The following is a 22442-nucleotide window of genomic DNA, read 5'->3' on the forward strand; positions in this document are numbered from 1 at the left end:
TTTTCCAGGCTTAAGCAGTGCTGGCTTTGGGTTTGTTAGCGGTGTTCTTCCCTTCGGGTTTTAAAGTGCTAGCGTTAAAACTCCCGTTCAGCGGAGAACACGGCGGCGGCAGCGTGAAAAAAAAACGCATTGGTTGAAGAACCACGAACGTCACACGTGGAAGGGCGATTTTGAAGAACGATTAAAACGTCACATGAATTGTGATTATAAGATCACAGCTAATCACAAACATCATTATGGCATGTCATAATGGGAGTGCATGTGTGAGCGCCCCATCTATCGCTCGAAGAGTTAGCATATGTTTGGTTTTATAGACTTTAACGCCCCAAAACAACCCAGACAATGAGGGACACCGTAGTGAAAAGCTCCGGATAATTTTCGCCACATGGAGCTCTTTAGCTTGAACTGACATCGCATCGTACACGGGCCTCTAGTATTTCGCCACCATCAAAATGCGACCGCAGCGGCCGGGCTCGTACCCGCGCTTTTCCGGTCAGAAGCCGAGCAAATAACCTCCAAACCCCCGCGGCGACTTGTGTAAGACTGCAAAGTAGCTATTTGCACTGTAAAGATAAATAGCGTGAGATGGGAATTAAGCCCTGCTCCTTGCATCCCAAGGCAAACACGATACCCCTAGACAACAGTTGCAGGTTCATTCGACTTCGTTAAAGTTAAGCCTTGGGTGAATTGTCCGACAGTGTACGTGTGGGAGAGGTGATATGCAGAGAGGACATCAGTCCTCTGAAGGGAGCCATTAAAAATATCGCGGTATACCCTCAAGGCGGAGTTTAGCTGTCAGGCAACTATTTTTCCCAATTTTGCAAAATGTCAGCCTACACGGCGCATTCACCTAATCTGGACGCCTGCTCATGCCCCCTTTGCTTATAATGACGCGGCTCATAACCTAGCTCGAGAACTGTCCTCCCAGCTGGGTCGTGCAGACCACCCGCCCTATACTCCGGCGAGGACAGGTTGTTTTATTACAGAGAAATCCTGCCGCACTACAGGCTTGCAGGACACAGATTCCACTCAGCAGATAAAACGCTCTCAACCCGACAGGCCAAAGCCTGGCGTAAACTTCAAACTAGCATCTATCCAAATCCCCAATTGTGTAGCTTCTATTCGGAAGGACTCTACTCAGACAAATGCAAAGATTGTGACAGCAAAGCCGATCTAAATCATATCATCTGGAACTGCCCGTATTCTCTATCCGCGAGTCACTTCATTACCGACTCTGATCAGTGGGAGGCTATAATGCTCAGCCCCGACCCGGGGACACAGATCAAGCTCCTCCACCTGGCTGAAGACGCCGCTACAGCCTAAGAGATAGCGGCCGTCATATAAGCGGGGGGATCCTTCGGGTCGCTCCTCAGTATATGTTGGTAATGAAGTTTCATCAGCATCATAAATTGTGCGGGCCTCTGCATCTTCTTGGTTCACTTAAGCTGGTGTATAGAGAGGTTCATGCTTGTATGAAAGCTGTCCCAGATAAGTGTAAGCTGTCAACAAGTCTTATAACACATCTTTAAGACTTTCCCTGTTGAAACTCCTGGCCTCCAAGATTGCTTTCTCTTTACATTGATTCTCAGCGCTAGAGAGATGAATATCGACGGTAAGGGGCCACATGGGACTACGCTGCTACCTTCGTGTAACTAGATGCAGGCAATGCCATGGTAACAACAGACTTCTGCATGTCAGCGAAGGAATTGCAGGAGCGTTGACACGTTAGCGATGTCCGTCAGTGGCCGGCGCTTTCGGTTAGTTGGTCTATCACAGATGTTGAGGTCACGAGCGGGTGCCCACCACAGGCCTGTCTCACGAGCGAATAACTTTGAGCATCTGCTTTAGTTCATTGTAATCAGGGGTGAATTGTGCTGCTCTGCTGGCTATGATCGAGAAAAGGCATTAGTGTAAACGTTCAGTAACCGGGAAGAAGTCGGTGTCTTTTTGTGGTGCCATATCATTAAAAGAACCGCAAGAAGGACACGCTCGTACCATCCCAATGTCCGCACGCTTCGATCTAAGGGATGCAGTACAAGCGCTGGATTTCAAGCCTGAATATGAGCACTTTCCTTGGAGCCCGTCTTTCGAAGCCAATCCCAAAGCGCAAAGCCTAATATTCTCAAGAAGCAATGGCTGTCAGGTGCTGTGCTCTAATATTTGGGCGTTTAGCTGCACAAAAGAAGTAAAGTGACAGTAGAGATTTATTGGTTTGCCATGAATGAAGCAAACAGCGCAGCAGAGCATGACGACACAAGAAAATAAAAGCACGGGGCATGCACTAACGCCCAACCACTGGCAGGCATAACCAGAGGCATCAATTAACAGCGCTCTCGAATTTATTGTTTCGGAATTTAAGGCGAAGGTCGTACTAGCGTCATTAGACGAAATTCTGCTGGCGATACTTGTTGAGGCCGAGATTGTCCCAAGAAGATGGCATCGCAACAGCCATCGTCTAGCCACCGCAGCAGCGAGTGCGACGACGTCATTGGCAACAGATACCAAGAGCAGCCACAAGGAGCAGCCTTCTCGGTCTACTTGCTCCGACAATTCTTCCAAACTTCGAATTGTTGTCCTCTGCGGCCGATTTCCCTATTAAATCGAATTAAACGTCCCGATTTCAGCCTTGTTTTTTTGAACTCGCCTCCGAAAGTAGGAGTCAACCAACGCGTGGAGCATCTTTCAGCCAGTCGCTTTAGTTTTTATTTTCGTTTTTAAGTTTTCGTGAATAAATATGTTCGGTCGCAGACAACATAGCTGTAAATTAGTCCCACAGAAATAAAAATATGCTTGAAAACTTTGCTTTGATATCACTCCGCCGATGCACAGCGGCAAGCCGCCACGCGACCGCTCGAAGGCACTCCACGCGCTGGTTGACACCCCTTAATATCGGAGGTGAGTTGAAAACAAAACACGGGACCCATGACTTTTGATCTATTTAGTTGGGAAACTGGCCGCACAAGACAATAATTCGTAGTGTCCAAGAATGCTTGGAGCGTGTACATTGAGCTCCCGCGGTAAAAAGACAAGCTCGGAATTCTCGTTAAAGCACCTTTCGGTTGTATCAGACTTATTTTTAGGCTAGCTCTCGGCACGAATTCGAACCGAGAGTCCGAGCGTTTCACATTAACCTTTGTGAGGTCAGCGTTGGCAGGCGCATCTTGTTTCTTTTCTCAGTGCGCAACCTGCATCTAGCTTGAACGCTCACCATTACGCGCTAATGTTTCGCCTTCACAGCACGTAAGCAGTCACAAGTGCCCCCTGAATTTTTTTTTCCTTCCAGCAGTGTTGGCCTCTTTATTAACCACGCACCTTAAGCCCTCCGCCCTGATGATCCTGTCCATGTGGGACTCCAGCTTCAACAGTTGCGGGATCCGATCGCGCGATTCTTCGCTGGCGTGAAAGACGTTATGGAGGTCCTTCGCGTACTGCAGGAGGCTGTCCACGTCGGCGGAAGCCCGCTGGCGCTTCTGCCACTTGTCCATCGTTTTCACGTAGGTGAAGCAGATGCTATACCTGCAATAACGTGCGCATGTTAGGAAAACAAATGGGACGCAGCAAGGCGACTTATTCAAGCTGTTGCGATTGGAAGAGTTGCGCTTGGGGGGCTTCGGCGCACGCTGGGACCCCACTCACCCATGAAGAAGGAAATCAGACCGCTAAGGCCGCTTTTTGTCTGATATGTCCAGAGTATAATGAAATCACGAGTAAAAGGTATAGCTAACGCACTCCACCCCCCCCCCCCCCCCACCCTTTAAAATTTTCTTTTAACGATGGAGAACATGCAAATAAATGAAATGCTGTATGTAGCAATTTTTCCCAATGACCAGGAAGACCACGCTGCGGAAACGACAAACTTCTTGCGCCTGTTCCCTGTTCGGTGCAAAACATGACCAAAATAACACTTTCCACAGAAATACACCTCGTAGTGGATGAACTGATTACGCAGAACTGCTGTGCTTGAGATGGAATTCAGCCCGCAAAGAAGGCTACTGTTTGAATCCAAGAATAATTCCGTCCTCAACTTGGCTTGTTAAAGCGTACGCTTTATTGCCGATGATCCAGCAGTCACTCTAGTTTCGCCGTGCGCGTATTTAAAATACTGGTTATGTCTTGTTCCCAGCCACACACTGATGAAATAACCGAGCAGATTTATAACGGTCGGGTTTGGTCAAAAGGGCCTTGATTGGTGTTACTTTACATCTTTATTGCCGCCATGATTTGGCGACACAGCGCAGCGCTGGTAGGCACTATCTCCCGGACCTATGTTCTCTATAACAACAGTTGACGGAGTAAAAACAAACAGCTCTAGTCGAAAGCTTTCGAACGATTTGGTTGGCTTGCGAAAAGCCGACTTTGGAAAGCAGCGCCCTCGCGCTGCGAATTTTCTCCCCATAGCGAGCACGTTGTACGCCTTGGCGTGGACGCGAAGATGACCGAACAGAAACCGCAGACACGGTATATGCATGGGCCCATGCAGATGCCGGTTATGAACTCCCAAGGGATGCTGTGGCATTTCTGCCGTAATGAAAACGAGCTTGCACTCCATTGGGGGTGGGTTCGTGACTTGAGCGTGCACTATATTGTCCAGAGTACATCGGCCGCATACCGGGTCTCGTTGGGCAGCTTGCGCAGGCTCAACTCGAACCAGAAGGGCACGCCCCAGTTGATGACCAGGTCGAGCACCACGTAGAGCGCGTGGCGGCCGGTCGAGCCGTACTCGGGCCATAGCAGGCCCCGCTGCCGCATGAAGGCCCTCAGGTCAGAGATGCCCTTATGGCTGGGCTCCATGCACGCCCGGTATAGAGCGAAGGCCGCTGGAAGGCCACGGCGGTGTTAAGCGACAAGCTGGGATGCCCTTACTTGCGCTATGCACACAATGAAAGAAGCCGCCGCGGTGGCGGAGTGGTTATGGCGCTCGGCTGCCGGCCCGAAAGACGCGGGTTCGATCCCGGCCGCGGCGGTCGAATTTCGATGGAGGCGAAATTCTAGAGGCCCGTGTGCTGTGCGATGTCAGTGCACGTAAAAGAACCCCAGGAGGTCGAAATTTCCGGAGCCCTTCACTACGGCGTCCCTCATAGCCTCAGTCGCTTTGGGACGTTAAACCCTCCATAGACCAAATAGACCACACAATGAAAGCCCAAAACGACATAGTGAACAGTCCTGCTACACCTTGCTGTTTACTATATTGGAATGCGTATACTTCAAATGATGCATATTTGCGCATATATAGACCACGTGAATATAGAGTAGTTCACATCTAAGAACTGCAGTATCTTTTTTTGTTGTGCAGTAGACGGAGGCGTGGCGAGGCTGTTTTGTTGAACAAGTTCTAGATTTCTCTTCGGTCGCGACTTCGGGGCATTGTGTATTGGCGCCAATTTCCGTATGACATTGTAAATATTGCCGCGAATATTTGCAGTATTTGTTCTTTTTTCAAAACTGCCGCCACACCACTTTATCGCTTTGTTTGCGACGCAAGACGCGACTATATTTATCTCGATTGATCGCAGCGAGGCAGAGCTGATTCTACGTTGTTCCGAAATGTTCTAGTAACTTTGCACGCTTTATCTCGAAAGTTCGCTATCAGCTTTAAATTGAGCACGGCCAACAGCGGTGGGCATTCTGTTCGACGATCGCCGAGCACGCTTGTCGCTTCGCCGCCGCCGAGTGATTCTGTCCATTTTGGGTGCAAGTCAGCCCTATAAACGGTTCTTTTAGAAGACCCTTTCGTCCGTCTTCATCACTGCTTCGACTGCCGTCACCACTACGTGACAATATATTAAAACTAATTTCACTAGACAATTGTCGTGCTTCTCTTAATACATAGCATGTAGCCCAAGTTTTACGAGTCACAGTACGCTAAACCATGCATTTTTGTTAAGCATCGTGATATGCGCTGCGAGATGCAAAAATTTAGATGAGAGGAGCCAGGAGGGAAGCCTTAACTGGAGAATCAAAGCGTGCCTCCACACGAAGAGCAGTCGGTTTTAAGGAAGGGCACAACACTTTACCACCCTCTTCTTTCATTGGATTGTTTCTTTTCCACCAACCTACTTTTGACTATATATTCCCAGTTATCTATGACCGCTGCCGTTGTCTACAAGGTATTTAATAACACAATCTCCAATAGAATCAGAGAAGCCCTAGACATCAACCAAAAGAAAGTATATGATTGCATTCATAATGGCTACTCGACAACAGCATTCGCACCATCAACCAGGTGATAGAGAATTGCGGAGAATATAACCAACCCCTCGTTACAGCCTTAATAGATTACGAAAAACCATTTACCTCCGTGAATAACTCAGCAGTCATGCAGACCTTATAGAAGCACGGTACAGAAAATGCATATGCAAACGTACTGGCAGTATCTACAGTGGCTGTACAAGCACCATATACATCCGTAGATACAGTAATAAAACCATACCGGTTGTACCCAATCAGTAAGAGTGTCCGGTAGGGACCTACGATCTTTCCACATCTATTCATGTGTTTACAGGAGGTATTCAGAGATCTGTATTGGGAAGAACTGGGGATAAGAGCTAATAGACAGTAGTTTAGAAATTTGATGGTCTCTGATGATATAGACTGGTGATGATATTGAGAGGAACGGATTCCAAAACATGGCCAATGTCTCAGACAGGCAAAGCAAGAAGGTGGGTCTAAAAATAATGTCAATAAAACTAAAGCGATGTTTATTATTCTCAGAAGGTAACAGCCATTTACTCAGGCAGCGGAGCGTTGGAAATGGTAAGCAAACAAACCTACTTAAAGCAGGCAGGGGCCGCAGATCAGGACGATGAGAAAGAAATAAATAGATAACTGCTGTTTCCCGTTTATTCTTATTGTCTGTTCCCTTTATCGCCAGTAAGCTTTGCCAACCACGCATTATTTTAAATTCTGGCTTGTAGTGTTTCCATTGCTAAAGCGGATGCGCGGAGAACAACTTATGCTTGCAGGGCTCAGAACGCGAGTCAGAGTCCACCATCAATAAAGGAGTGAAGAAAACGAGGAACAAAAAGCAAAAAAATTGAAAAATTGGAAAAAGGTTTTTGGGGTAAGGAAATGGCGCAGCATCTGTCTCACATATTGGCGGACACCTGAACCGCGCCGTGAAGGAAGGGACAAAAGAGGAAGTGAAAGAATAAGGAAAGAAGTGCCGTAGTGGAAGGCTCCGGAATAATTTCGACCACCTGGAATCTTCAACTTTCACTGACAGCGCACAGCACACGGGCGCCTAAGCGTTTCACCTCCATCGAAACGCAGCCGCCGCGGTCGGATTCGAACCCGGGAAATCCGGATCAGTAGCCGAGCCCCTAACCACTCAGCCGGAGAAAGAGGTACCTCTCTGTTTTTCACTGCCACTTTCCTGGTTCAGGTGTCGCGGTTCAGGTGTCCGCCAATATCTGAGACTGATACTGCGCCATATCCTTACCCAAATAACCAATTTTCAATTTTTCAATTTCGCCTTTCGTTCTTCCTTGTTTCGCTTTTTTATCGATGGCGGACTCTGGGAACCCTGGAAACGAGGCTGCCGATTAATTGGCCCGAGGTTTGATTTGCCGGGCTCAGGGCAGTCTAGATCCAGGATTCTCGAGGAAGTGGGCGCAGAGCTTGAGCAAATATCCAGTTTGGACCATTGGACTTAACCCTCCCTACCCCTCCCTTACGCACCTCCAACAGATCCTCTTCAGACGCCTCCAGACCGGCTCTCTGCCATCCCCTCAGCTCTTATCCCAGTATTGTGGCACGTCCCCTGCATGCTCCCTATGCGGTGACCTTCACGCCACACTCTTCCATATCCTTTCGGGCTGCCCTGTTGACCCTCCCCCCGGAGAAACCCCGCACCATCTCGAGCTGGGAGGACTCGGAGGTCCTGCTCACGTCTGTAGACCCGACATCGCATCTTGATGCGGCGACTCGGGCTGCCGACGTCATGTCCCGACATGACTTACTTGATGCAGTGCGGTACCACGCAGTGGCCCAGGGACCCGGCAGGGTCCAAAACTTACTTGCAGAAGTTTTTCTGTCTGTCTGTCCCGCTTTCCTACTTACACACCCCCAGCCCCCCGGCGCTTTTCTGCGTCTTTCCTCTCCTCCTCGCCATGCCAGCTGTTGCTGCGCATTAGCAGTCCACGGAGATACCGATAGTTACCGTGCACGTTACTGAAAAGACGTAGCCGCTCTTGTCAATGCCGCCTTCATGAACTGCGCCTTAGTCTAAGAAGGATTCTCGAGAAAAGTGTGCGCCGTGGGATGCTCGTAGATTCGCAATGCTGGCGGAAGTGAAAATTCTCCATTTCGACGGGAAAGTCGAAAGCGTTGTGATATCCGATCCGAACGTGCAAGGCCGCACCGCTAGCGTTGGTGTGGATCGTAGGCGGGTGGCGAAGTGTGAAATGCTTCCACCTAGACGCCGGCGACGTTGGTCGGCCGAGCGGCCATATCTACTGTCGGAAGAATGAGTTTTCCAACCATGTTTCGCTGATTAATGTCCTAAGTTGGGAGCCTTAGCTCTACAGTTATTTTCTTTGACAGCGCGTCTTGGGGCGCTAAAATAGCACCACTGTTAAGTAGTATATTATAACTTTCCCGCGGCGCTCTCTTTTAGGGCTGGTAATAAAGAGCTATGTAAATGTACCTCGTTGAAAACATTTTAGACAGCTTTTCTTCAACCAGTTGTTCTCCAAAAAAGTTCAAAATCCGAAAATACACTTCTGTGCCAAAACCGTACCCGCAGCGGTGGCTCAGTGGTTAGGATGCCTGGCTACTGATCCGGAATACCCGGGTTCGAACCCGACCGCGGCGGCTGCGTTTTTATGGAGGAAAAACGCTAAGGCGCCCGTGTGCTGCGCGATGTCAGTGCATGTTAACAATCCCCAGGTGTTCGAAATTATTCCGGAGCCCTCCACTGCGGCACCCCTTTCTTTCTTCTTTCACTTCCTCCTTTACCCCTCCCCTTACGGTTCGGTTCAGGTGTGTGTCCGCCGATATGTGAGAAGATACTGCGTCGTTCCCTTTTCCCAAAAACCAAACAAAACCAAAACCAAAGCCCGAGGTCAATATTTGAAAAAGTTAGGTAATTTGTATTAAATATTCAAAGAACTAAGCAGAACAGAAAAAATGCAGTAAACTAGGCCATAAGACTCTGAACAGCAGTGAGGTGGTTTCACTTGCGTTATCAACTTCGTTTTTTTTATGAACTTGTTTATATTTCGCTGTGATACCAGGTACATGATTTTGATGTCAACGTCATCTATGTCCCAAACCTAGCAGCTCGATCTTCTGCAAAGGTATTCTAGGCGTCCTGAAACAAGTACACTGGGGAGGTAGCTTCGAGGTATGCTGCTGATATTTTCATTTTCTCTAGAAATGTGACCAGAATGCCAATGTTTTAAAGAATTGAACCCATCACGGGGAGTATGAGAAGTGCATCCACGCGCGACTGTTGCACGCGCCAAAGGTGAACCCTGGTTTGTGATCCTAAATAGTAAATGCGAGACCGACAAATATTAATATCCCCTGTCCTAAACTCAGTTATGCAGTTCAACAACTGCCCGGGTATATCAAGGCCCCGTCAACATAGCTTCACAAGGCTCTTCAAACCCCTCGTCACGGGTACCTTCTTTCTAAGCGCGTGAACAGACCTCGCAAAAGATTTGTTGACTAGCATTTAACTCAAGATATTAGGATGGTGCGCCTTCAGTTGGGGGAAAATATGAGCCGAAACACGTATTTTTCCTGTAACGGCACAAAGCGACAACGAAGAATTGCAAGCATGTATGCCTCTGTATCCAGAAACTACGTGACCACACCTGAATTTAGAGCATAAACGACATTGTATCCTCCCTGGACTCAAAATGTAAATTGTGATATCAGTTTTGCAATGTTTTTGTTCCGGCATTCGGGAATAATATAATGAGAAGGAAAACGTAAACCCTCCGCGAAGTCGCTCAGTAGTTAGGGTGCTCAACTACTGATCCGAAGTTCCCGCGTTCAAATCCGACCGCGGCGGCTGCGTTTTTATGGAGGAAAAAATGCTAAGGCGCCCGTGTGCTGCTCTATGTTAGTGCACGTTAAAGATCCCCAGGTGCTCTAAATTATTCCGGAGCCCTCCACTACGGCACCTCATCCTTCCTGTCTTCTTTCACTCCCTAGTTTACCCCTTCCCTTACGGCGCGGTTCACGTGTCCAACGATATGAGACAGATACTGCGCTGTTTCCTTTCCCCAAAAAACAATTATTATTATTAATAATAATATTATTATTATTAATATTATTATTATTATTATTATTATTATTATTATTATTATTATTATTATTATTATTATTATTATTATTATTATTATTATTATTATTATTATTATTATTATTATTATTATTATTATTATTATTATTATTATTATTATTATTAGACAAATTATCCTTCGCTGCATTTTGAGCGGCGACTGGGCACTGGCCACTAGGCAATGTCCTGTATCTGGGAAACTGAAATTCCTGGGGATACCAAACAGCGTCTGGAAGAGGGGAGATTTTCATGCGACAAACTCAATAATCACAGCTCAAGTTATACAACAATTTTGATTACCCCGCTAGACAAGGTACAACAGGAATTATGGACACAATTCCCGATCTTACGATGGGCAGACGCATCCAGAATTCGGAATGGAATAGAACACATACTTTCAGCAGTGATCACTATATTACTTAAGTTCGACTCTGTGGTCCTTCAAGCGTCTCGAAAGAAAATGGAGCACTAACTATTGAACTGGGGTAAATTTGTAAAAAAGCGGGAAACAAAATAACAAACGGGCCGATGGATGAGCAAACGTGAGCAGCGCAGGTCAACGAAGACCAGGAGGCGTGCTCGAAGGAATATACCCCGGAACAACAAGTGTCAGTTATGGATGCGAAATTGGCCTATATGATGAAAGCACATGAGAATCTCATGAAACGATATGCCCAGCGAAAACGCAACTAAAAGCTCCAAAGCAAGACATCTGTGCTTGTTAACCAAATTCAAGGATAATGACAACAATTAACTGGGCAACAGATATGCGAGAGCCTCAGAGGCAATCTGAGTACCGCCCGAGCATGGCATCTTTTAAAACTTTTAATCGATCCTATCAAAAGCACGCATCATACTAGGAATCTCGTCGCTCCACTAACACACAGCGACAAATATCACAAATTCACTCCTACAGAACCTTAATTAAGAGCCTAAATACCTCGCCAGGCACACCGAATCCTCTATCGGATTTCACCGGGCCCCCAAATATTGATCTTCACAGGGACATAGGAGTAGAAGAAGTCCGAGCAGCACCTCGTAGACTCCGGAATACAACACCAGGCGGAGATCGGATAAAAAATGCTGCCCTCAGGAACCAAGATGACCATTCCCTTCAAGGACTTACCGATATGTTGAACAAACATTGGCAGAGCGGCACACTCCCAGAGGAGTAGACACATAGAAGGGTTATCCTTATACCTAAAACTAGCAAAGCCACTAACGGCAGAAAATATGCGCTGTATCTTCCTTACCTCAAGCCTAGGAAATTATTTGAGCAAGTCATACTTGCTACACTGCACGCCCAGATGTCAAATAGCGGTCAATACCTACACTCAATGACTGGTTTTCGATCTGGCCTATCTATGCAAGATGTCATGCTTCAACTTACAACAGATATTCTGGACCGCATTATACCTACCCACACCAAAGCAGTACAGGCAATTGACCTCAAGAAAGCCTTCGATAGTTTAAAGCACGAAACCATCCTAAAAGCCATAATAGACCTAGGAGTTGGCCAGCGAATATACAATTCCATAAGGGCTTTCCTGCAGAACCGAACGGCAAGCATGCGTGTAGGCGACCTTTGCACACGCTACACACTAGCGAAAATAGGCACATCGCAAGGCTCCGTGCTGTCGGTTTTTCTTTTTAACGCAGTACTTAATACGCTTGCGCAGAAGCTGCAGCACATTCCCCATCTTGACCATACCATGTACGCGGATGATATCAGCCTGTGGACTACATATGCATCAGGCGCCCAAATCGATACAACACTGCTAACAGCCACAACGGTAATGCAGGAGGAGGTCACGAAGGCAGGCCTCAATTGCTCACCAGAAATATCTGAACTTCTCTTGAGCCCGCCACAGGGCAGAAAGTACCACACTCCCATCACAATCTGAGTACACGGTAGAGAGGTCCCACAGGTGCGAACCATTCAAATCCTGGGCCGCTACCTCCAAGAAGACGGGAAAAATACTGAAACCATCAAACGGTTAAAGAGCACGCTAGCAGCCACTACGCAGCTGATAGGTAGATTCACAGGTAAAGCTCACGGACTGAGGGAAGCGGGTAATCGCGTGTGGTACAAGCCTATATAATGAGTAGAGTACTGTGTTCGTGTTCTACCCCATACCTCGACCTCAATGAACCCGAAGCACAAATAATATACTCTATAATGAGACAAGCTAATAAGGCAGCGCTCTGCCTGCCCAAAGCCCCCAAAAACTAACGCTTGAAGAGTTAGGCGTCCATAAGACCCTGCAAGAATTAACCGAAGCGCACAAAAGCTCAATATCTGCACCTATCCAGCACCACTACCGGCAGGCATATACTCTCTAAACTCCAAATTCACGTTCCCACTAATCATAACTTCTTAAAAGCTCTCCACAAAGAAATTATTTAAAGGCTACGCATTCGACCCCTCCCTGAGGCGTAACATGCATCCCGACCAAAACCGCTAGCGACGGAAAGCGAGGGCAGCGGTCCTTCATGAACGATACGGCTATGAGCAGATCGTCGTATGGGTAGATGCTGCATGCGACTTGTACGGAGCCTCAGAGGTTGCGTAAACACCGCATACCCTTCCAATTGTAGGAGAATTATCCTAGTGAACTAGGCCAGAGGAAGGGGAAGGAATACATATATAGCGCTTGCGCTCAGCAGCTCCAGTACCACCTACATGCTCAGTGATTCAATAACTGCAGCGCTGATTTATGCTAGGGGCAGAGTCCACCATGCCACCTACCAAATACTGACCCAGAACCCCCCTCTTCCTGCAGCACTGAGGTCATCTGGGTTCCCGCGCTCTCTAGAAACCCCGTCAAAGAGGCCGTCGATTCTTTAGTGCGAGGGCCCAGAAACCGGGCAAAGGCGGACCTCATTTAAGATTTTTCAAAAGAGCGTGCGTGTACCTATACTCATTGCGAATGCTCGTGCCGTAAGGAAAATATACCTACCGCAGACTCTTCCCTCACTGCCAGGAAGCAAAACCTATCGCGCCCTCTGCAAACGTGGGGCATACCTTCCCCCTCTCTCCTCCCCTACTATCGACCCATCCAACCTTCCTGCCCTCTGTGCAATGCATAGAAGGCAAACCTGACTCATATCCTCCTGACTTTTCCTGCTTCGCCTTCACCCGGCAGGCTGCTGCCACTCTAAACATGGGAGGACTGAGGGACCTTGCTACGCTCCAACGATCCGGCAAGATAGATCATCGCCAGCCGCGTTTCCAGCATCATGGACATTTTAGGCATGAACGTTTGAGTGTGGTGGGTCGTGCGGGGACCCATGTGACCAGGGAGGCCCGAATTCCTCTGCACAAAATAGTTTCCCTCTATAACGACATTCAACTTCAGTTTATTTAAAGTCCATTATCGTATCCATTTTTAGCTCGTGCATTTGCAAGTACTAGTACTAATTCACGTAGTGGTGACGACATTCCTCAGTCAGGAGAACAGCGAAGTACAAAGATTCGCGGTGCTATTGTTGAGCTTTTCGGATTTTGCCGCCGTGGATACGTCGCACTGTTTCGACCAATCGCAAGTTTTGTGACGTCATTTTTGAAGGATGTGAGGATTTTGTGTTGCTGAGCCAGCTGATGATCTCGAATTAATAACACCGCCTACATTACACTCCCTAACGAGAGCGACGCTTACCTTCGGGCTTCCGTTTGGTCTCGAGGTAAGCGGCCCCGCGCGTCTGCCACTGGGCTACCATGTCCGTGGGCGTGTCCATGGCCAGTCCGCTGCCCCATCGCAGGTGGCTGCAGACGTGCGCCTCGATGTCGTGGCAGGGGTGCACGCTGCGGTTCAGTCGACTGAGCACAGCGGCGGCCAGCAGGTTGCACGCCGCGCTGTTGCAGTAGGAGCTCTGCGCCAGCTCCTTCGCACCGACGGTTCTGCGGAATGCGAGGTACACCGGCAGCAGAAACAGCAGCAGCGCCATCCCCAGCGCAGAGGCCAGGGCTATGGGCTTCCAATTGATGCTGCAACCTAGGCTGCGGTCCTTCTTCGGACTGCCACCGTGCGCCCCCTCAGTGGCCTGAGGAGAGTTCGGGTAACATGATAGGCACGTAGTTTCCTTCAATCCATCGGAGACATGATGTATTGGAAAATACGAAAAAGAATTCTGATGGTCAAAATACGATCATGCCGGCACAGCATGATAATTTCTGCTCTTTAAAGAGTGCAAATAAGGTTGCTTTCTTTTGCAGCCACGTTTTTTATTTACACTGCGCACACGCTGCTCGTTCGATGCACATCTTGCGTGTGCACAGGCACTCCGGGCCAACGACCCCGTGCGAGGTAAGGCTGACACTACTACCAGGGCCACCTCACCTCAATATTCTTCTTTAAAAAACCACCGCCTAGGAAAACGCTCAAAAGTGACGAATACTTAGCGCAGGAAGGTACTACTATAGTGTTCAGACAAATGAAGCTGCGGCCGGCCCGCAGAGCCGGTCGCGCAAGCCAGCGTGGCGGTTATGCTCGGATTAGAAACCAGATGGCGTTACTTTTCCAACATGGCGGCGCCTATGAGACAATGATGTAGACTTGGTGAAAACGGAGGAGTGCGAACCAGAGCGTGGTTACCAGAGGGACGATCCGGACGGTGTTTACCGTTGAATGAAAAGGTTTACCGTGGAAGGAGGCATGTAGGGTGGGTATGTAGTGTAGTCACCAAGCAAACTATTTAGGTGGTGGTTACATTGAAAGGAGAAAGAACAGAGTTACCGCTGAAGGAAGAGTCTGATAAAGTTTACTGGTCACTGATCGTAGTCAAAATCAAATGACGTTTCCGAAGCGCGACGGCTCTCTTGTTCACAAAGAGGCAAACGGCTATAGATTCCTCCGGTTTCTGTAGCACTTAGTTGTGTTTTTAGTGATTCGGCATAGATAGGATGCAGGGCACATGCCATCGATCATGATTAGTGTGTTAGGTGTTGTGTGAATGATAAGCGACTCGAAGTTTCGGCGGGCTGACACATTCTTTTCTGCTGTAACCATCTTTGCTTCGTCCCAGTTAATCCCATGGTCAGTTTTCTGCACATGCTCCTCGATTGTGCTCGTTGTTATTTTTTCGTTACGTACGTCGTTCCAGTGTTCAGGCGTCTCGTGAAGCCTTTTGTTTCGCCTGTGTACGGTGTTGAGCAGTCGGCGCAGTCAATTTTGTAAATAAAGCCAGGAAATATGCCATGAGGCAGCTGGTCCTTCCGTTGTCTCGCTCACTCCGTATCTTGCTAGCTGGGACATGCGCAATATTGACGCCATTATTGTGGAAAATACGCGCATGTGCCTCGCATGATTCCTGGAACATAAGGAACCGAGGCTCGGTTTGTTTTGATTGTGTCATTACTTCCGCATTCTCTGCAAGCAGGCCACTTCGGTAGAGCCAAAGTTCTTTCCCAGTTGCGGATGAACGAAAGCTGATAGCCGTTTCTTTGCAAGTCGTTTAAGAATATTTTCATTCCTTGGTTCAGAATGACTTATTCAGAGCATACATCCCCGGCATAGTTGATTAGACGTGCCACCACTGACCGCTTGTGATTGACAGGGCGCAATGAATGAAAATCTAGGCATCTTCCTTAATGCGTCGGTTTCTGTACACGCGAGAAGTAAGGCTAGTCGGAGTACAAGTTACCACGGTGTCGAGGAACGGAAGGCAGCCGTCGGTCTCTTCCTCAACAGTGAAGTTCGCTGAGGGCTCAATGACGTTGATTTGATCGCGAGAAGGGCGCGTGTGCTATCGGTCTATGACTCACAAGAAGCCCTCCACGCACCTCAGAAATATTTTTGGTCGTGGTTGGAAGGCTTTCGATGGTTTCCATTCCGATGCTAGTCTTTGTGACAGAGACGGCTGACCTTACTGCTGTGCAAAAAGTGTGCTAGCAGAAGTTTCCACTGTATGTAATATAAGTGATGAGGAGAGAAAAACGCAAAAGTTGGCAAAGTTCCTCTGCGATCTTGTCACGAACTATAATTTTCGGGGCATTTCTTGCACTATTCAACTGCGAGATCAACAGGTACGCTTGTAAACAGTGAACAGACATCGAAAGAAGCAATCTTGAAGTTTCTTCTCGGGCGACGTATTTTACGCGGTTGATGAAATCGGATGAGTTCTTGACATCCGTGCCTCTTTTGCCAACCAGCGGAGCCAGACAACCATGAAGGCATTGTAACAGCGAGTACAAATGAGGCTTTCTAGAATCTACTATTTTGGCGCAAACGAGTTCTTGGTGTGTGCACTTTTGGCAGCCCGAATATGGCGGGCGCTGAACTGCCTGCACACAGCAGCTGGTATGAAAGGCGTTTCATGAATGGGGTAGGCCCTGGAAGATTTCTTCGAGCATCTTTTGCAGGGACACCTGCACATTATGCGTAGGGTCCTCCGAGTGCCGGCAGTAAGTTTTCTCGTCTTGTAGCATTGACAACATTTTTTCTTTGTATGAGGACCGGTCAAAGATAATGATAACATTACCCTTACGTGCCGGTAGCATGGCTATATCCTTGTCAGCCTGCAGGCTCCGGATTCCAGAGCGTTCATTCTGTCCGAGAGAGTGTTTGATGACGTCTTCTGCATGCAGGAGAACACACCTATCATCTTCGTTCAAACTTCGTCCAGGACGTCTCATTCCAGAGGTCGCACAGACCCTTCTACGGCGCATGCAACCTTTCGTGGGTCCGAAGCGGGCTTCAGCAGGAACGCACAAACGAATTGTGGCGGTCATGGCAAGAACTCCGAGTGTAGCTGTCGTGGAAGAAGGAGGAGGAAGAGTATGCCGTGAGCGGACGGATGTGGCACGCTCCTGCTGCAGATGCTGCTGCGAGTAGAGGCTCAGAGGTGGTGGCGGCGCGCCTGGAGCGCTGGGCTGGACAGCAGTCTTAATAGAAGAACGATATGTGTGTGAAACAAGAGTGCTCTAAATTTGCACTTACATCCATGACGCTCTCAAATACTTTACCTCAGTATATAGCGAGAATAACTAGAGCGGTCGCTGAATCTCAGGTTGCACAGTGGTAACCGCGCGGGAAATTAGAGGTTTTTTTCGTCGCAATTAAGGGTCGGCCGCGCATTCAACTGAGCCACTTCACTGCAATTTCTAGGCAATAATTTGAATTTCGGAAGTGCGTCTGTCCTTCCGCTTTTAAATGAAGAGAAAAGAGAAGGTCTGTCACCCCAATAAAAGTCAGTTGAAAGTCCGAGCCTGTCTCGTTGGCTCGTTTACCGCAGCGGTGACCCAGTGGTTTGTGCATCCAGCTCGGAAACAGGAGGTGCGGGTTGCGATCCTCAGTACCACCGGGCAACCATCGGTGAACCAAAGGGCACAAGCCTTCAGCTGGCCTGGTGCTCGGCTTTTCTGGGGTGAAATGGTTGAGAAATGGGTCTTTGACCCTGCCTTTAGTCTAAAACACCTTGTGTCATGGCGCTCTTTGGACAAACGCCGTTGCGCGATAAAAACTTACAATCATCATCTTTTAGTCGCTCGTCTTTAGCTTGATACTCCGCAGGGTCACGCTGGCATTTTCCCAGACCGTAGTGCGTACCCTTCCTTATGTCTCCCCGGTAAAGGTTGTTTGGCTTGATATGGTTTGTTTTAATTTGGGTTGGGTTGGGTAGGGTTGGGGTTGGGGTTGGGTTGGTTTCGTTTCGTTTCGTTTGGTTTGGTTTGGTTTGCTTTGGGTTGGGTTGGGTTGGCTGGCTGGCTGGCTGGCTGATTGATTGATTGATTGATTGATTGATTGATTGATTGATTGATTGATTGATTGATTGATTGATTGATTGATTGATTGATTGAATAAATGTCGGTTCTTATGCCCTGTTGGATAAAATTGCGCTCCGCTCAAAATAAGTAGAACTCTCTTTTAATTAAAACGCCCTGCAACATTAACTCTAACTACACTTTTTTTTTACTAAAGAGCACAAAAACAAAATGAACCAAAAGCAGGCAGTAGCTGTTTTGATCCGTTTGGAGACCAAATGCCCTCCTCCTCCTCAATAATTCCAAAAGCTGTAGTCACAAGGCCATATTATGAAGCTCTTAATTGCGTTTGCTTACACAGTAAAAGTTTTAATGACCCGAACTGAGCCTAATTAAAACATATGCAAAAATGCCAAGAAACCTAACGACCATTACAGACAGGTGTTCTTAACTTCCAAAGCTCAAATCCGGAAATAGTAACTGCAAATTTCTGAGTGAACTGGCTCGTTTCGAATGCTTGTGATTATGTGCTTGTATCAGACACTATTAAGCCACTTCACTGTACAGCCATTTGGCAGGACCGCATCTGAATTTCTTTCCACTGCATGTCACTAAAAATATCAGCATGTCCTTTTTAAGAGGGAAAAATTGATGCAACATTTTTAGGAGATAAATAAAAGTGTGAAAAAACGAAGATATCCTGACAAAGATATTGCAAGATTCTCCTATGGTTGTCAGTAAAATTTTTTCGGAAACTGTGGCGCACTAAGTGGCGTTATGCGCTACCAAAGAAACGCCAAGCAATGCTAGGAATTTTTCCGAAACTTTTAGCCACCCATTTCACATGACATCATGTCAGCTGAAAGTTCGCACAAAAAAGGGGAACTTTACTGAAGTATTGACGCGAAAAAGTTGCCGTGATTGAGACAAAGCTGCAAAAAGAGTGCCTTTTTCTATAATCCTAACTGCCTATCTCCAACAACTTGTTGCAGTGACCATCATTGTGTGAAACACCCTACATCATCACCGTAGCGGATTCTCCCTCGCTCCTGGTAACGTTTTGCTCACCTTTGTTTCCGCTTTGTCACTGCTCCTAACGCTGATATTTACCTTTCGTATAGCAGTTACGTGTCCTGGCGAAGTACAGGTTGGTTGTAAAAAGAGGAGTAGTGTTTAAAGGGTTATTACACAAAAAATAAGAGCGAAGCGTGAGGATCGACACAGAGAAAGATAACAAGCGTGGGCTGACATTGGCGAAGATGTAGTCCGTCCTTTCTGGCGCTCCTTCAAAACAAACGCACTAAGTTTGCTATGATCCCGAAGGCGTTCTTGCCATGAAATGATCTGTCGTTTAAGCGATGGTGGCGATGACATGCGGCCTCTTTCTGAAGCAGAAAGCTGGTGATCAGTAATCGCGGCGCGAGCGAATGCAGCGCTCGTAAAAGTGACACTGGCGTAAATATTGTTGCTACTCCGTTTAGTGTAAATTAATGAGTGGGTAAAAAATAAAGCTATTGTTCCTGCCAAAGAGACAAAAAGTAGAAAAAGCCATCATAAAATAGGTAGGAGCGGCAAGAAGTTCATTTGAGCTATTTCTAGTCTGTTCGTCAGCAATACACTTTCTTGACGCAGCGATGCACGTTGACGTGCTTTGTACTGTTTAAAAGGAAAGCTCATGTTAAAGGTATACCGGTGATATCCTGTGACCGAAGTTTCCGAAAACAAAAATGCATTTTCCTTCAGCTTAGCGCGTGGTTCACTGCGACATTATAGTGTCATAGTTCTTGTGTTACGGCAGTCATGCAGCTCCAGTCCATTCAGACCGCGAACAGTAACACCTATTATGTTCGTCCCTACCACTAATCCGGAAATGTGACGTGAATGATGGCAATTCCGCATTTGCATTTCAATTACTCTCATGGAATGCGCAAAGTGGCTGAATAACCAAATGTTTCTTGAGAATGGGTTCACTCGATTACGGCGTGTTTAAATCTTCCGCAAGTTGAAGGGACATTACGATCACTGATTGTTGCTGTCCCGTGAAGCTCGAACAACTTTTTTAACCACCGCTTCCTGGAACAAGATATATGTTCTCTTCTATTCCCGGGAACATGACCTAGCTGTGTACACTGCGGCCAGACTAACAGCCGCTATGCTTGGTATAACACCCCTCGCGCACAAAGTAATATTCATTGACGCATGGGAATATGCCAGAAAACTAAAATCATATAACGTTAGGTTGCATGCGCTTTCAACGCTTTACTGCGCTCATTTGGAGCATATGTCAACTTCGGTAAAGTTTCTCCAGAACTTGCATGCTAGCGATTCGATGCATGTCTCGTAATTCTGTGAAACTGAAACGTAAGCACTTTAGGAACCCTGACAGTGACTTAGTGCTGCCGAAGCAGCCGGTAAATCTTCCCAGTATCCAACCAGATCATTAAAAAGCCGCGAACCCTCTCAAGACGCATGCTTTAACAGCTGCTCGATCACCGCCTTCGCCGCCATGCCGTGCTGCAGCGACGCCACCTATGGGAACTTGAACGACTAACTAATGCATGACGCTGATTTTTCCCGCTGTTACTGCCGGAGCAAACGGCAGCCATTGCTTCCGGACGCCTCACCAGGTTGCGTAGTCGGCTTATGACTGCCTCGTCCAGGGTTGTGTGTCCTGACGACGCCTTGTGACGGGCCAGTTCGACGCTGCCCACGGACCGGCGCCTCCTGCGGTCCAGGAGCAGTAGGCCCTCCATGGCGCTTTCCGCCTTGCGTCTGCTTCCCGCTCGGCCTAGCACCTCCTTTGGCCCGTGGTGAGGCTGAGCCTCGTTGCCTCCATGCGGCGCTACCGGCGACTTGGCATCGGCTAGTTGAAAAGCCTCGGAGCGATTCGAGTGCTGCATTCTGTTAAGCTTGCTCTTCGTCTTCTGGTCTCGGCGCCGCACACGCACCGCGTGGCGTGACAACGACGAGGATGCACTTCTCCGCGTGAACTGCGCTTCTTTCTTTAGAGTAAGCGACAATTTTTACTGCAAAAATGTATTTAACGAAGAGATGGCTATGTATTGACCTCTTATGCGTTAAACCTTGCTTATTGTCAAGAACGACTTTAGTGCGATAAAGGTAAGGAGCTCATGTCGCAGGAAATCCGGTGTCGTTGACCGTCAGTGAAAATTTAACGAAAAATATCAGAAAAGCAACATAGGAGGCAGGTCGGCATGGGTCAACTAACCTTGTGGCGTCATTATAACCTGTCCAGTGGATTATGAGCGAACAGCGCACTTTGGCAGGTAGGCTAATAATCCGCTGGACAGGTTATGCGCACTTTGCGAACTGCGCACTTTGGCATGTAGCGAATGCCTTAATGAGAAAGGCGACGAAGTGCAACCTCGTGAAACGCTTTCAGTCAGTCTCTAGCATTTTTCTGTGATTTTGCGTGTATACTGCGGGGACGCCGTCCCCCGTCATACGGCTATGGATCTGGGCGCTCCTGGGCATCCAAATAGCCTGGCGGCCTCCTCCTCGAGCTCGTCGTGTAAGCGGTGCAGCCATCCGAGTGACCCCGAAAGCGAAGAAACCATCAAGTACTTCAGCGAGGCCAGCAGTGAGCACGTCTTTGAGAGTTACCTCAGCCGGAAGACCAAGAGAAGACTTCTAAGAGCCGCATCGTCATCCAGTGAGTCCACTTTAAAAACAAGTGGCCATGCACCGGCACACACCATCCTCCTCCCTCCTGACAGGCAGGCATTACAGAATCAGTGTGTAGAAGTCTGACTTGAAAACACTGGAAGTAGTCTGTAACGACTGCACCACTACCATTGTGCTTTATTGTATAAGTAATAAAATTCCAATAATAAAAGGCGTCAGGCAGGCAGCAAAGATCTCGCCAATGCTATTCACCGCCTGTTTACAGGAGATATTTCGAGGCCTCGATTGGGAACAGTTGGGGATAAGAGTTAACGGAGAATACGTAAGTAATCATCGATTTGCTGATGATATTGCCTTGATAAGTCCCTCACGACATCAGCTGCAAAGCATGATCAATTAGTTAAACAGGCAGAGCAGAACGGTATATCTTAAAGTTAACATGTAGAAAACCAAAGGAACGTTCAACAGTCTAGCAGAGAAACAGCACTTCAATTGGAAGCGAGGTGCTAGAAGGAATATGTCTACTTAGAGCAGGTAGTGACCGCTCTCCCGGATAATGAGAGGGAAACAACTTGAAGAATAATAATGGGGTGGCGCGCATGTGGCACGTTCTCGCGCATCATGTATGGCAGTTCAGCAATATCCCTCAGGTGAAAAGTGTACTACACCTGTATCTTACCGGCACTCACCTACGGGGCCGAAACGTGGAGGCTAATGGAAAGGGGTTCAGCTTAAGTTAAGGACAACATGCGAGTCATGGAAATAAAAATGATAAGTGTAACGCTAAGAGACCGAAAGCGGGGA

At 47.8% G+C, this 22442-nt stretch overlaps 1 protein-coding gene across 1 annotated transcript in view; it reads right to left on the bottom strand.

Moving 5' to 3' along the window:
• Positions 1-20903, bottom strand: part of LOC144129707 (uncharacterized) — a 37315-nt gene extending 16412 nt beyond the window's left edge. Inside the window, exons 1-4 of the mRNA XM_077663805.1 lie at positions 20618-20903; positions 13951-14335; positions 4610-4817; positions 3313-3516 (exon numbers count right to left, since the gene is read on the bottom strand). Of these exons, the coding sequence (XP_077519931.1) occupies positions 3313-3516; positions 4610-4817; positions 13951-14335; positions 20618-20893 (1073 nt within the window). The 5' untranslated portion in view covers positions 20894-20903. The remainder of the gene's footprint in view (positions 1-3312; positions 3517-4609; positions 4818-13950; positions 14336-20617) is intronic.
• Between the last annotated feature and the right edge of the window lie 1539 nt (positions 20904-22442).

The sequence above is a fragment of the Amblyomma americanum genome, chromosome 4, assembly GCF_052857255.1.
Source record: "Amblyomma americanum isolate KBUSLIRL-KWMA chromosome 4, ASM5285725v1, whole genome shotgun sequence".
Classification (NCBI taxonomy): Eukaryota; Metazoa; Arthropoda; class Arachnida; order Ixodida; family Ixodidae; genus Amblyomma; species Amblyomma americanum.